This window comes from Kogia breviceps, chromosome 15 (genome assembly GCF_026419965.1).
Source record: "Kogia breviceps isolate mKogBre1 chromosome 15, mKogBre1 haplotype 1, whole genome shotgun sequence".
Classification (NCBI taxonomy): domain Eukaryota; kingdom Metazoa; phylum Chordata; class Mammalia; order Artiodactyla; family Physeteridae; genus Kogia; species Kogia breviceps.
The window spans coordinates 74,155,228-74,171,536 of NC_081324.1; the positions used below are offsets into that span (position 1 = coordinate 74,155,228).

General features: G+C 41.7%; 1 protein-coding gene and 1 long non-coding RNA gene across 6 annotated transcripts in view; one reads left to right on the forward strand and one right to left on the reverse strand.

Moving 5' to 3' along the window:
• Window positions 1–3,609, forward strand: part of ALDH2 (aldehyde dehydrogenase 2 family member) — a 31,320-nt gene extending 27,711 nt beyond the window's left edge. Inside the window, exon 13 of the mRNA XM_059040553.2 lies at window positions 1,307–3,609. Coding sequence (XP_058896536.1) covers window positions 1,307–1,339 — 33 coding nt within the window. The 3' untranslated portion in view covers window positions 1,340–3,609. The remainder of the gene's footprint in view (window positions 1–1,306) is intronic.
• Window positions 1–16,309, reverse strand: part of LOC131742590 (uncharacterized) — a 35,914-nt gene that overhangs the window by 13,962 nt on the left and 5,643 nt on the right. For 3 of the 5 annotated variants that reach the window (XR_010836862.1, XR_010836860.1, XR_009331484.2), the window contains exons 2-3: window positions 5,450–5,543; window positions 2,819–3,085 (exon numbers count right to left, since the gene is read on the reverse strand). This is a non-coding gene — a long non-coding RNA (uncharacterized lncRNA). Of the gene's footprint in view, window positions 1–84; window positions 467–2,818; window positions 3,086–5,449; window positions 5,544–16,309 lie in introns of those variants that run through there. The other 2 variants (XR_010836861.1, XR_009331483.2) reach the window with 2 other exon arrangements.

Consider the following 16,309-nt stretch of genomic DNA (forward strand, 5'->3'; position numbering starts at 1 on the left):
TTCTCAAGAAGATCACTGGAATAAAGTAAACATGTTTACTTGTTTATTGAAATGTTTCCATTATATACAAGAGGTGAGACCCAGATTTGATATTGACATTGAGATGTCATTAGCCTGTAACTGTTCATCAAAACAACAGTTATGGAGGAGATTATTTAGGTATGGAGTGAGGGGGGAGGGAGGCCTAGGACTGAGCCCCAAGGAACTGCAGTACTTAAGAACTGACTGGAGGGCAGTGGAAGAGCCTGAAAAGGAGAGGCTTGAGTTGAGGTGATTTGGGGAGGAATCCAAGCATAAGCTGCGAATGCTGGAGCCCTCAGGAAATGAGATGTTGGGGAGAACTCGAGAAGGCTTTTGAAGAAATGGCAGGACTTGATGGCTTAGGAGGGTTAGAGGATGTGGGTGAAGGGGGCAAAGTGGATTCAGCCCAGCATCCACACTGCTTGGTGCTCATGATAAAAGAGTCCTGTAAAAAAAAAAAAAAAAAAAAAAAAAAAAAAGTCCTGTATTTTGAACTTTAGGAACTCGAATGATAACACTAACAAAAATGGGGATTTTTCAGAAGAGACGTTTGCAAGGGGGACTGATGAGGAAATTTCTTCTTTTTATTTTTACTGAAAGTTTACTTTGTGCCAGAATCTGTGCTAGACTGTCTTATGTATGTTACATCATATAACGCTCACAGCAACCCCATGCAGGAGATACTGCTGTTATCCCATTTTACAGATGCGGGAATGAGTCACACACAGGTGAAGCCCAGTAGTGGGGAAAGATGGGATTCAACCCCATATCCATCTGAATCTGGAACCTTCCCACTAACACACTGAGACACCTGTGAGCTTGAGCACATTATCTTTTCCTGGCTCTGATTCTTTTGGAGGAACACTGGATCTTGGTCAGGGTCTCTCAGCCTTGGAACTGTGGACACTTGGGGTTGGATAATTCTTTGTGGTGGGGCTGTCATGTGCAGCGTAGGATGTTGAGCAGCATCCCTGACTTTTGTCCATTAGATGCCTGTAGCAACCCTCCCCCCAACTGTGACAATCAAAAATGTCTCCAGACATTGCCCACTGTCTTCTGGGGGGCACAGTTGCCCCTGGTTGAGAATGACTAGGTCAAGGGGAGGCAGAATGTGATCTCATGCAGAACACAGCCCTAGTGGTTGCTGGGATTGGCCATTGGCCATCGAGATGTTAGAAGTCAGGAAAGCCCTTCTGTTTATAGCTCAGGCAGCACCCAGCTGAGGGGGCCTGCAGACAAAAGGTAAGCATGAAGATTTAACAACTTCTCTGCACCCCTCTTACAGGTCACAGTTAAAGTTCCTCAGAAGAACTCATAAAGAACCATGCTGGCTTTCTTACTCATCCAGTGATGGAAAGTTCAAGGAGATAAGCAACAAAACCAAGAAAAATGACCGTTGCATGCTAAAGGTCTCAAAAGAGAAATTCCGCCAGAAAAATCTCTTGGATCAAGAAAGTTCCAGAATTTGAATCAATAAATAGGGTGGGTGTGGTAAATAGGGTGGGTGTGGGGCAAAGGGTATATGGAAAGCCTTTTAAACTGCAACAATACTACTAGCTTTCAGGGTGATTTTTCAAAGATACATTCAAATATCTCATCCTGTCCATCTGAAACACTTCCGTAACTTGCCTTAATGGGGGAAGAAAAAGCCATTGTTTACCACTGTTCCATCTTTGAAGTAGCAACTAGCACCTTGCTTTGTATTCTGGACTAGAACTTATTAAAAACAGTGCTGCTCTTCACTTTTTAGGTAACTCTTCCTCCATCTCAACCCAAGGAGATGCTGTCACATAGATATGTTGTCCCCTCTGTGTGTACATCACATTGTAAACAACTGTCACCCATCCCCTACTGTGGATGAATAGCCTTTGTTTCCTGCACGTAGTTAACAGATGTCTCCGGCCTGCCCATGTGTGGTGGGCCCTGTACAACACACTGAGGATGACACCTACACAAGACTCCCAGCCCCTGCCCTCAGAGAGAGGGAGCTAAACCAGGAAACACACACTTGACACCCAAGGTTGGTTCTCAGTGTTTTAAGTTCAAAAACTTGGTCAGAACAAATGAGACAGATTCCTGCTGGACCAGTTTCATAAGATTAATTTGAAAACCAGATGTCAATTTACTCACTTTAAGTGAGGTCTGTGTTTCCAGTAGCCGGACCTTTTGAATCTTGTATCAAGAAAACTGCCTTACTATAGTCAAGGGATCTGGCAAATTAGTAATCAGTATTATTAGTAAATTAGGAATCAGAAGATTCCTCAGTGAGCAATGGAATTGGAGCAAAAAGAAATGAATCACAGTAGTAGTTTGTGAGTGATCCCATTTGGGTCACAGATTCCTTTAAGAATTTGAGGGAAAGTTTGATCCTTTCCTGAGAAAAAACACCTGTATAATATTTGCAGACAGTGTCAGGGAGTGATGGAGCTCATTGGTTGACCCCTGGCTTTATTTCACTGAGGCTAAGCCACATCTTGATAGGCGATCCCTATTCCACTAGAGACTAATTGGACTTCTTTGAATAGCACTTCACAATTTTTGTCATATATGCATATACCTGTACTATCATTTACTTTTTTCTTTAAATTGACTCTTATTTAGATAGAAATTTTGAAAAATACCTTATTGCAGTACCTAAAAAAGAATGGCATTTAACTGCCATAAACAGAAGACATTATAAAAAGATGAAACAATGTTACTAAATTTAAAATAATGAAATACAAGTAAAGCTAATCTTTTAGATTCTCTCTCTCTATATGTATACAAATTAATCATTCTATAGCTGAAATAAGTGTACCTCATTGAGGAGACGAGGATTTTATGAGCAGCCAGCAGTAATGGGATATTCCAGTTGACGTTGCTTCAAGAAATGATTCTGTATTTTAGCTTTGATGATGAGCAGCAGCAACAGTGCCGTTACACGTAAACCGGGCAGCAAAGGGCAAAGCTTTGGGCTCACCCCCGTTCTCCCATCTTCTCTGCAGCTTCTCAGGCTTAAGGTGGTGTGTGGTGGCACCAGGTCAGCTGAAACGTCTGTCCCTGTCCTCATGGCACTTGCATCTACCTGGGGAGAGAGGCATTAAACATAGGGATATAACAGGAAGAGGGTGTTCTGAGAGTACAAAAGGGGACGCCTGGCCTAAGCTGGGCCTGATGGAAGAAAAGGTCATGCCCCTCACACATGCGTCCATCATAAACACTTACTGAGAGGTTACTGAGCGCTAGGTACTGGCGATGCAAAGACGAATAAGACTTGTGAGACAATCTAGAAGCTCAGGATCTGGTGAGGGGAACAGACTCTCAAAAGTGATGATTATAATATAGATGCCAGATACAATGAGAGCGATCAGGTAATGACATCATGGAAGGATAAGAAGGGCCCCTGCTGACTGCAGGCAGGGAAGAATGCTCCCTAGACAGTACTCATGTATTTTACTTGCTTTCCAGTCTTCTTGCCAGAAGTTAAATTCTTGAAGGTTTGAGCCTGGGTTATTTGCCTATAATTTATGCCCTTTATGTAAATGGGAGTACCACTATTATGTGCTAAATATTTACCCTAAGCAATAATAAATGCATGTCAAAGTCTGATTTTCAGAAGTTAAAAACATGACTCCTATGTGAATATAAGATGAACACAGGTCAAAGATTTTACTCATTAATTAATAAGACGATGAAGCAGATAAACAACAAAGTCCTACTGTATAGCACAAAGAACTATATTCAATATCTTGTAATAAACCGTAATGGAAAATAATATGAAAAAGAATATATAACTGAATCACTTTGCTGAACACCAGAAACTAACACAACATTGTAAATCAACTATACTTCAATTAAAAAGAAAAGATGATGAAGCAAGTTCAAAAATCACTGAGGAACTGGCCATTTGTGGGCATTTTTTTTTTTTTTTTTTTTTTTTTTTTTGGTTTTTTTTTTTGTGTGTGTGTGTGGTACACGGGCCTCTCACCGTTGTGGCCTCTCCTGTTGCAGAGCACAGGCTCCGGATGCGCAGGCCCAGTGGCCATGGCTCACGGGCCCAGCCGCTCCGCGGCATGTGGGATCTTCCTGGACCGGGGCACGAACCTGTGTCCCCTGCATCGGCAGGCGGACTCTCAACCACTGCGCCACCAGGGAAGCCCTGTGGGCATTTTAATAAAGGTTTTCACAGCAACGAAGACCCAATGCAGGCAAAAATAACAATAAATTAATTTTTTTAAAAAGATTGCTAGGTTAGATACAAAACTGGTTAATGTCCTATAAAGCAAGAAACAGTAACTAACCATGAGCATTTTGTTTTTACCAGATAGAAATCAGTTGCAGCTGTACTGGTCATAAATCTATATATAAATTATAGGTCACATCACAGAGTGAGCTCTTAATTAGTTAACAGCTAATTCAAACAATGCTATACGATCTCCTAGGGCAGAGTTGACAAGCTTTTTCTGTGAAAGGCCAAGGTGATAAACATGTTAGGCTTTTCAGGCTACATAACATCTCTGTCACATATTCTTTTTTCTTTTTTGGTTTTTAGTCCTTTAAAAATGGGTAAAAAACCAACATTCTTAGCTTGAGGGCCGTACAAAAATCGGCCACGGACTGGATTTGGTTTCCTGGCCATAGCTTGCTGACCCTTGTCCTAGAGAATGAGAAAATCATTAGGTGGGCCTGTGAAATGGGGTTAGGCATGACTTTGAAAGGACATGCATTTATCTTCTTGGCCATATTCGTTAAGTTTTGGATAATTTACAAATATGTAATCATTAAGACAAAAGTTTGCCTTTGTACCACCTGAAATCATCTCAGTAACACCACTGGTGGGCAAAGCTTACTTTGGGAAACAGGATTCCTTGTACATCCCAGCGCCAAGAGTCTCCCTCCAGCAGTTCAGACTGAACAAATTCATAGCCTTCGGTTCACTGCTTCTCTGACAAGATTTGGGAACTGCCCAAGCCAACTTGGAGGAGATAAATGGGGGGACCTGAGATTACCATCCCCTTGAAGCAATGAGTTAACAAATCATTCTAGCAATTTTTTTAGATTTTAAAAATTTTACCTTTTTCCCATTCATTTATCTATTCCTTGTTTCAGGAAGTCTTAAGTAGCACTTATCATAGGCTAGGTACTGTGCTAGGTAACTGCTTCCTTAGGGAGTAATGCTGGTGACATTACTGGCTCCCAATGCTTAGTCTAGCTGTGGAGATAATGAAACAAGCAATTGCACTAAAATGAAGTGTCACAATAAAATGACTAGGCACTCTCAGATTGTGGGATTACAGTGTTGGGGGCTTTGTCACCCTCCATGCACTAAACACATTTTTTAAATGTAATATTTATTTTGTTAATCATAATAAACACACTTTTGTTTTGTTTTACTGGTTACAAGGAACAGTGAATTAGAACTGTAGAGGCAAAGCTAGCATTATATTACCTAGTTTGGTGTCTCTTTCACTGAGTTACAAGGTTCTGACTCTTCCACTCCTTGATTTTGTTCCCAGTCCACGTTTCTCAGGCAAAAGTAACAACTAAAATAAGGATAAAAGTTTATTTCTCTCTCAAGTAAAAGAAGTCCAAAGTTGGGCAGTTAAGGGCTATTAATGTGATTCCACAAAGTCTTTAAGCAACCTGGGATCCTACTATTTCAATGTTCCATTATCCCTAGAGTATGACCCACATCCTTAAGGTTTAATATGGCTGCTAACATTCCAGCCATCACATCAACATTCCAGGGAGCAGGATGGTAAAAAGGACAAAGAAAGGTGGGACACTCTTCTCTATAAGGCAGCTTCCCAGAGGTTGCCCACAAAACTTCCATTTTATGTCTTTGGACAAAATTAAGATACATGGCCACATCTAGCTGCAAAGAAGGATAAGGAATATTGTCTTTTTAGCCAGGGATCAGCATGCCTAGCTAAAACTGAAGTTCTTAATTCTAAAGAAGAAAAGGAAAATGGATTTGGGGAGGCAAATAGCAATCCCTACCATGATGTGAAACAGTACCCTCAAAATTTAGGGTGATGCCTCTCCTATGCCACCCACCAACTTAATCCAAATCTCATGATGTAGGGTGAGAGTACTGGGAAGATTTTCTAAACAGACTGTATTACTTTATTTTAGTTGCAAGTGTCAGAAAACCAAATTCAAACTAGTGTAAAAAAAATGGTTCCTATATTCCAAAATCCTGACATCTCAGCTTTGGCCATGGCTTGATTCAGAAGTTCAAAAAGTTTCCCATCTCTTGGCTCCACCTCTGCCAGGTGGGCTTCATTTTTAGACCATACCCATTTTGGTTCTGGTGGGTCTGATCCTTAGAAGAGCCAACTGACCTCAACAGCTCTCACCTCACACCCAGCCAGACTCAAGACCACTGGCGAGGAGAAAGTCCCTTTTTGCTAGCCCCAGCAAAGAGGTTCATGCTAATTGGTCCAGCTGATGTGACATCCTGCCCCTCCCTCAACCAGTCACTGTGACCAGACGGTTGAGATGTGATGATTCACTTAGGCCTGAGTCATAATGGTCCACCCTTGTGGCCAGGACTGGAGTCCCCTCTAGTCCATCTGGGCTGAAAATGAGGGAGGGATGGATCCCCCAAAGAATATTGGTGCTCTTATCTGAAGGAGAAGACATAGAGATTGGAGAGTTTCCCGAGTTACTGCCAACTTTTTAATATTTCAGTGTTGCCAAAACCCATTGGGGTGAACTGGAGAAAACAGAGGAATGTAATGTTTCTTGGCCCCAGTCCCTGTGAATTAGACTCATTGTAAGAGAATCTGTTTTTAAACTGACAAATAACAAAGGAAATGCTAGCTATTAAGAAATGTCTATAATGTTGATTCTGACATCCTAGACACATTAATCTCCTTGTGCTTTTAGTGACAGAAACCAGTTAGAACACTAGCTGTCTAAGCAAAAAGTTCTCAGGTTATAACCTAATCTCTCTGGGTATTTGGATATGGGTCAGTCACAGGAGTATTGGGTGTAAAGCTGCTGTTTCTGCCTTTAGCCTTGCCCAGTGCCCAAGAGGAAATGGCTGAATAAAGGACACAAGGAACTACGCAGCTCCGAGAACCGAGCTGATGAGGCGTTTTCTAAGTCTGGGCGCCACCTCGTGGTCAATAAGTACAACTACAGTGTTATCCTCTCCGAGAGTTGATAGGCTAGACCTACCAGGCTGGTGTCTTTCAAAGATGGTGTTACACGAATTTATTTACAAAACAGAAAAAGACTCACAAACTTATGGTTACTAAAGAGTATAGTGGGGGGCGGGGAGATAAATTAGGAGTTTGGGATTAACATATACACACTACTATATATAAAATAGATAAGCAAGGACCTACTGTATAGCACAGGGAACTATATTCAAAACCTTGTAATAACCTCTAATGGAAATGAATCTGAAAAAGAATATATATATAATATATATGTATATAACTGAATCACTTTTCTGTATACCTGGAACTAACACAACATTGTAAACTATACTTCAATTTTAAAAATGGTTAAAACAAGCAAAACAAAACAAAACATGGTGTTACATACAACACGACTGTACATGGGCAATACCTAGCAGGCAAATGTAATGAGAGAATCAAGAGGCCAGCGTCACATACCCAGAGTAACTGAAAACAGGGACTCCAACAAAAACTTGTTCACGAATGTTCACAGCAGTACTATTCACAGTAGCCAAAAGGTGGAAACAACCCAAATGTCTATCAACAGATGAACGGATAAACAAAATGTGGTCCACTCACATAATGAAATATTATTCAACCATAAAGAAGTAATGAAGCACTGATACATGCTATAATGAAACCTCAAAAACATGATGCTAAGTGAAAGAAGCTGAACATAAAATGCCACATTGTCTGATTCCATGTTTATGAAATGTTCAGAAAAGGTAAATCCATAGAGACAGAAAGTAGATTGGTAGTTGCCAGGGGCTGGGGAAAGGAGGAAAGGGGATGGATAATAGATATGGGTTTCCTTTGGCGATGATGAAAATGTTTTCAAACTAGATAGAGGTGATAGTTGCACAACACTGAATGTCACTGAATTGTTTACTTTAAAATGGTCGGGCTTCCCTGGTGGCGCAGTGGTTGAGAATCCGCCTGCCGATGCAGGGGTCACGGGTTCGTGCCCTGGTCCGGGAAGTTCCCACGTGCCGCGGAGCGACTAGGCCCGTGAGCCATGGCCGCTGGGCCTGCGCGTCCGGAGCCTGTGCTCCGCAACGGGAGAGGCCACAGCAGTGAGAGGCCCGCATACCACAAAAAAAAAAAAAAAAAAAAAAAGGTCAATTTTATGTAAGTTTTACCTTAATTAAAAAAAATTAGCCTCATTACCTCTGGACCTCCATTTCCTCACGATCCCTACAGTAACATCCAGTTCTCACTCAGCTCTTTTGTGAAGAATAAAAGGGAACTGATATTCATTTACATTGATTTTATTAAACCTTTTCTGAAAAGGAAATAAACAAACACGGTAAAAAAATGTTCAGTGAAATATACCCCTGGCTCCCGACCTGGTGGCCCCAGGAAGAAGTACTTACTGTGTATCTACTAAGTGCCAGGTGATGATGATGCCGCTGGTCTGGCGGCCACACTTTGAGAACCACCGCCTGAGGAAAAAATGTATCAAGTCGTTCTTTGACCCTTCCATACAGAAACCCTCATTTCCTTAATATGAAAGGGATCTGAACTTCCTTCAGAAAGGCTTGTTTGATCTTTTTTTTGAAATTATTTCAAGCTTAGAGTTTTGAGAAAAGAACACTCATCTCTCATATACTCTACCCAAATTCATCAATTTTTAGCATTTTCTCCCATTTGCTCTATCCCTTCTTACCCCCCTTCCCAACTCCCATTATATATTTTCTTTTTTTTCTGGACCATCTATGAGTAAGCTGCAGGCATCATGCCCATATACTTCTTAATACTTTAATGTGTTTGAATTTTTATCTTGGATACTCCCTTACGTTACCACAGTTCAGTTACCTAATATAGGGAATTTCATTTGATACACACTGACCAATACTTGTGGGAGCTTTTGAAACACTAGGAACATCTGAGGAACAGGATTATCCTGGGGGAAGCTGGTGATATTTCCTGGTCCTTCTCTGCCTCCTTGGAGACTCATATGCCAGCTATGATCCAGGAAGATGGCCCTCACCCAAACCATGTTGGCACTCTGGCCTCAAGACTTCTATCCTCCAGAACTGTGAGAAATACATTCCTGTTGCTTCTAAGCCATCCAGTTTGTGGCATTTTGTTGGAGCAGCTCGAATAGACTAAGATAGCACCTGCCCTTCACTCATTTCTGACTCCTACTCATTCCTCTCTTCAATCCCATTGCAAAGGGTGGAGATAAGGATATCAGTTCAGTATATTACCTGGCAATAACAACAATAAAAACCATCATCACCATAATCATCTGAGCATTTAATGGTTTATTTTTAAAGCTATATCAAAATGTCATGTTCCTGTGTCTCCTTTGAGGTAATCTCTGTGTCTTGTTTCTCAGCTGAAAAGTGGGAATCACAGTCGTCAAATGAGATATTGTAACTCTTTGGAAATTGTGCCTTTTCAGAATCTTACTTTCCCCTTGGGGCTTCAAAAGGCTACCAAGTGAAGTGGTTGTTTAATGGGTATAGAGTTTCACTTTTGCAAGATGAAAAAGTTCTGTGAATATACTTAAAACTACTAATTTATACACTTAGAAATAATTAAGATGGTAAATTTGATGGTTTACAGTTTTTACCAAAATAATACTTAAAAAAAAAAAAACTACCAAGTGAGACATCTGAGGAGCTGTCCCAGAAGAGGGATGATGTTTCTGTGGTTCCCAAAGGAGAGACCCGAGCCAGTCAGTGAACAGTGAGGGAAGGAAGCAGGAAATCTTTGGCAATGGGCAGAAAAAGCTGCATGTGGGAAGGTTCAAGCCAGGTCAAGGGAAGTGCTCCAGCAGGGTCTGAGGAGCCGCAGAAATGCAGAGCTGCACTGTGGGCACAGGGTTGGACTTGATGATTGCTAGGGTCCCTTCCAACTCTTGAGAGGCTGAAGGATTTGAACTGAGTCAAGTTCAGCAAATGCTAGAACTTTCCATTCACAGACTGTCAAATTTTATTATGCTATATTTGAGGAACAGAAATTTAGGTAAAAAACCAGTGCATGCTCTCACACTACAGGAGAAGAACATAACTTGGTATGACTTGTCTGGTAAGAATCGACTGCTAAAAATTTATCCAAGATAACAAATGGACAAAATATGTTTATTTCCTAAGTGCTCTTTCCAAGCACTATTTGTGACAGCAGAAAACTTCAAACAAGTTAAATGTCCATTAAGTGACCACTCGGTGACACTCAGAGGGTCGAGACGTCAATCTAAGTATCAAGCAGAAGGGAGATGTTTGGGGCAAGATGAGGGACAGTAAGTACCAAGAGAGACTGGGTGCTGCTCCTCTTTGCTTCTCTCCACAGCCTTCCTTTCTCTGCAGATTGCCTTTCACTGCTTTAATATTCGTGCAGCAGACGACGACTGCCTCAGCCTGGACAACACGACTCACGGCTGGCTTAATGTTCCAGTCTCAGTTCCCAGGAGCTTCTGATAGGTCCAGCTTGGCCCAGAAGTCCATTCCTGAGCCAGTCAGCTGTGGCTGCAGGATGGGGCCACATGGTACTCACTAGATGTTAAGCCCATCCCCTAAGCAGGGGCTGTTGGGTGATGGGCACCCTGGAGGTGTCTACACTCACTCATCAGTGTGGTCCAGGATCTATAGCACCAGGCAGCTTCTTAGCAATGCAGATTCCCAGGTCCCACCCCACACCTAATGAATCAAAATCTTCATTTTAATAAGGTCCTCAGGGGTCAACCTGTGCATTAAAGTTTGAGGGACACTGATTTATCACAAGAAAGGCTGGTTCCTTCCCATTTTCTTCCTTCCTTCCTTCTTCCCCCACCCCCTTTCCTCATTAAAATGCCTTTACTGAGGTATAATTCACATACCATACAATTCACCCATTTATTTAAAGAGTACAATTCACCCATTTATTTAAAGAGTACAATTGAATTTTTTTTAGTATGTTCACAGAATTATACATCTATCACCATAATAGATTTTACAACATTTTGACTGCTCTAAAAAGAAACCTGTACTCCTTGGCTGTCATCCCCTAATTCCCCCCACTTCCCCCACCTCAGCCCCTGGCAATCACTAATCTACTTTGTCTCTAGGGATTTGCCTACTCTGGATATTTCACGTAAGTGGTGTCATACAGTATGTGACCTTTTGTGTCTGTCTGCTTTCACTTTTGTTTTTGGCTGTGCCTTGCAGCTTGCAGGATCCTAGTTCCTGCACCAGGAATCAAACCTGGGCCCCCTCCAGTGGAAGCACAGAGTTCTAACCACTGGACTGCCAGGGAAGTCCCTGTTGGGAGTTTTAAACAATTACTGATTCAATTTCACTACTGGTAATTGGTCTCTTTATATTTTCCATTTCTTCCTGCCTCAGTCTTGGTAGATTGTACATTTCTAGCAACATATCAGTTTCTTCTAGGTTGTCCATTTTATTGACATATAATTGTTTATAGTAACCTCTTATGATCCTTTGTATTTCTGTGGTGTTGGTTGTAACTTCCCTTTCATTTTAAATTATTTATTGGAGCCATTTTTCTTTTTTTCTTGATGAGTCTAAATTTTCTCTTTTCAAAGAAACACCTCTTAGTTTCATTGACGTTTTTGTTGCCTTTTTAATCGCTATTGCACTTATTTCTGCTCTGATCTTTTATTTTTTTGTGGTACGCGGCCTCCCACTGTTGTGGCCTCTCCCGTTGTGGAGCACAGGCTCTGGAAGCACAGGCTCAGCGGCCATGGCTCACAGCGCAGGTGCTCTGCAGCATGTGGGATCTTCCCGGACCAGGGCACGAACCCATGTCCCCTGCATCAGCAGGTGGACCCGCAACCACTGCGCCACTAGGGAAGCCCCTCTGCTCTGATCTTTAGGATTTCTTAATTTTGGGTTTTGTTTGCTCTTCTTTTTCTAGTTCCTTTAGGTGTAAAGTTTGGTTGTTTGAGATTTTTTTTCTTGTTTCTGAGGTAGGCTTGTATCACTATAAACTCTCCTCTTAGAACTGCTTTTGCCACATCCCATAGATTTTGGATCACTGTGTTTCCATTTTCATTTGTCTCCAGGTATTTTTTTATTTCCTCTTTGATTTCTTTGGTGAACAATTGGTTGTTTCGTAGCATACTATTTAGTCTCCACCTATTTGTATTTTTTGCCATTTTTTTTCCTTGTAGTTGACTTCTAGTCTCCTATCACTGTGGCTAGAAAAGATGCTTGATATAATTTCAGTTCTCTTAAATTTATTGAGACTCGTGATCTTTTCCATGTGCCCTTGAAAAGAATTTTCAGTCTGCAGCTTTTGGATAAAAAGTTCTATTTACATCTATTAAGTCCATCTGGTCTAATGTGTCACTTAAGGCCAGTGTCTCCTTATTGATTTTCCATCTGGATGATCTGTCCATTGATGTAAATATGACATTAAAGTCCCCTACAATGATATGTTACTGTCAACTTCTCCCTTTATGTTTGTTAATATTTGCCTTATGTATTTAGATGCTCCTGTGTTGGGTACATATATAATTGTTGTTATCTTCTTATTGGCTAGATTCCTTTATCATTATGTAATGTCCTTCTTTGTCTCATTACGGTCTTTGTTTTAAAGTCTGTTTTGTCTGATTTTGTCTGGTTTTGTCTGATTTTGTCTGAAGTATTGCTATCTCAACCTTTTTATTTCCATTTGCATGGAATACCTTTTCCCATCCCCTCACTTTCAATCTGTTTGTCTTTAGATCTGAAGTGAATCTTTTGTAGGCACCATATATATGGGTCTTGTTTTTCTTTAACCATTCAGCCACTCTAAATCTTTTAATTGGAGCATTTAATCCATTTACATTTAAAGTAATTATTGATAGATATGTATTTGTTGCCATTGTGTTAACTGTTTTCTGGTTGTTTTTTTAATTCTCTTTTGTTCGTTTCTTCTTCTTTTGCTTTCTTCCTCTGTGATTTGATGGCTATCCTTAGTGTTATGTTTGGATTCTTTTGTCTTTCTCGTGTGTGTATCTATCATAGCTTTTTGGGTTGTGGTTACTATGAGGTTTATATATAACAATCATATATACATATGTGATTATTTTAAGTTGATCTCTTAAGTTTGAACACATTCTAACCACCCTGCATATTTACTCACCACTGCCTTTAATATTTATTGTTTTTGAAACCGTATTTTATGTCTTTTTGTTTTGCATAGCCCTTAACTACTGATTATGGATATAGATAATTTTACTACTTTTGTCTTTTAACCTTTCTACTAGCCTTATAAGTGGTTGACCTAATACCTTTACTGTATATTTGCCTTTACATTTTTCCTTTTGTAATTTTTATATTTCTAGTTGTGGTCTTTTCTCTCTTTTAAAGATTTATCATTTATTTATTTATTTATTTTGGGCTGCATCGGGTCTTAGTTGCGGCATGCAGGATCTTTCCATTGTGGTGCACAGGCTTCTCTCTAGTTGTGGTGTGTGGGTTTTCTCTTTTCTAGTTGTGGCACACAGGCTGCAGGGCATGTGGGCTCTGTAGTTGTGGTGCGTGGGCTCCACTTGAGGCACATGAGCTCAGTAGTTGTGGTACGTGGGCTTAGTTGCCCCGTGGCATGTGGGATCTTAGTTCCCTGACCAGGGATTGAACCCACGTCCCCTGCATTGTAAGGCAGATTCTTTACCACTGGACCATCAGGGAAGTCCTGTGGTCTTTTCCTTTTAACTCAGAGAAGTCCCTTTCACATTTCTTGTTAAGCTGGCTTATTGGTACTGAACTCTTTTAGCTTTTGCTTGTCTGTAAAACTCTTTGTCTTTCCTTCAAATCTGAATTATAACCTTGCTCGGTAGAATATTCTTGGTTGTAGGTTTTTTCATTTCATCACTTTAAATATATTGTGCCATTTCCTTCTGGCCTGCGAAGTTTCTCCTGAAAAGTCAGCTGACAGTCTTACAGGAGTTCCCTTGTATGTAACTAGTTTCTTTTCCCTTGCTGCTTTTAATGTTCTCTCTTTAATTTTTTTTTCTATTTTAATTACAATGTGTCTTGGTGTGGACCTCTTTGTGATGATCTTGTTTAGGACTCTCTGTGCTTCCTGGTCCTGGTTGTCTGCTTCCTTTCCTTGGATAGGGAAGTTTTCAGCTATTATGTCTTCAAGTAAGTTCTCTGCCCCTTTCTGTCTCTCTTCTCCTTCTGGGACCCTATGTGAACTTCAGTATGCTTGATGTTGTCCCAGAGGTACCTTAAACTATTCTTATTTTTCTAAATTCTTTTTCTTTTTGTGTTCAGTTTGGGTGATTTCCACTACTGTCTTCCAGTTTGCTGATCTGTTCTTCTGTATAATCTATTCTATTGTTGATTCCTTCTTGTGTATTTTTTATTTCCACTATTGTATTCTTCAGCTGTTTGGTTCTTCTTTATATTTTGTTAAGCTTCTGTGTTCATCCATTCTTCTCCTGAGTTCATTGAACATCTTTATAATCATTACCTTGAATTCTTTTTTTTTTTTTTTTGCGATACGCGGGCCTCTCACTGTTGTGGCCTCTCCCGTGGCGGAGCACAGGCTCCGGACGCGCAGGCTCAGCGGCCATGGCTCACGGGCCCAGCCGCTCCGCGGCATGTGGGATCTTCCCGGACCGGGGCACGAACCCGTGTCTCCTGCATCGGCAGGCGGACTCTCAACCACTGCGCCACCAGGGAAGCCCACCTTGAATTCTTTAATGGTTAGATTACTTATCTCCACTTTGCTTAGTCTTTTTTCTGGGGTTTTACCTTGTTTCTTTGTTGGAACATATTCCTCTATTGCTTCATTTTGCCTAATTCTGTTTTTATTTCTATGTATTAGGTAGATTGGATACAATTCTCAATCTTGGAGAAGTGGCCTTATATAAGAGATGTCCTATGGGGCTTAGCAGCACCTTCTCCTCTGGTTACCAGAGCTATACGCTCTAGGAGGTGCCCCCATGTGGGTTGCATGGGTCCTTCTGTTGTCATGGGGCTGACTACTTTGAGCACACTGGTAGGCAGGGCTGGCCTCCATCCCAGTTGGCTGCCAGGCCCTGTCTTGTGTGGAGGCTGCTGGCCCACTGGTGGTCGGGGCAGATCCCTGCATGGCTGGCTGTTCAGCTTGGGGATCCTGGGATCCCCAGCTGGCTGGTGGCGGTAAGGCCCTGGTACTAATAATAGGCTAGTAGGAGGACTCCAAAATGGCACTTGGCAGAACCAATGTCATGGTAGAATGAGCTCCTAAAAATGGCTGCTGCCAGAGTCTGTGTCCCCATGGGGAGTCCCAGTTGCCTCCTGCCTCTCCTGGAGGCTCTCCAAGGATCAGCAAGTGGGTCTGACCCAGGCTCCTTTCAAATTACTGCCTCTGTACTAGGTCTCTGAGCATGTGAGATTTTGCATATGTCCTTTAAGAGCCAAGTCTGTTTCCTATAGCCCTCTGGTTCTCCCATACAGAAGCCCCTCTCATCTTCAAAGCCAGATGTTTTGGGGCTGGACTCTTCTGGATAGCCTACCCTGAAGGTGTGGGTCTTAACTATACTATATCTCTGCCCCTCCTATCTGCCTGGTTGTGGTTCCCTTTTTTTTTTTTGGCCACACTGCACAACTTGTGGGATATTAGTTCCCTGACCTGGGATTGAACCCAGGCCCTTGGCAGTGAAAAGAGTCTTAACTATTGGATCTCCAGGGAATTCCCTGTAGTTCCTTCTTTCCATTTTTAGTTGTGGAAAATCTGCTAGTCTTCAGGTCATTCTCATCAATAGTTGCTCTGTAAATAGTTATAATTTTGGGGGCTTCCCTGGTGGCGCAGTGGTTGAGAGTCCGCCTGCCGATGCAGGGGACACGGGTTCGTGCCCCGGTCTGGGAAGATCCTACATGCCGTGGAGTGGCTGGGCCCGTGAGCCATGGCCGCTAAGCCTGCGCATCCGGAGCCTGTGCTCCGCGACGGGAGAGGCCATAGCGGTGAGAGGCCTGCGTAGTGCAAAAAAAAGAAAAAAAAAAAGTTGTAATTTTGGTGTGCCGATGGTTGGAAGTGAGCTCAGGGTCTTCCCACTCCATCATCTGGGCCACACCCATAAATGTCTAATTCAAAGACACCCAGTCCACAGTATTTCGTTATAGCAGCCCAAGCTACAACAGATTTTGGTACTGAGAAGTGGGGTGCTGCTGTAACAATTACCTAAAAATGTGGAAGCA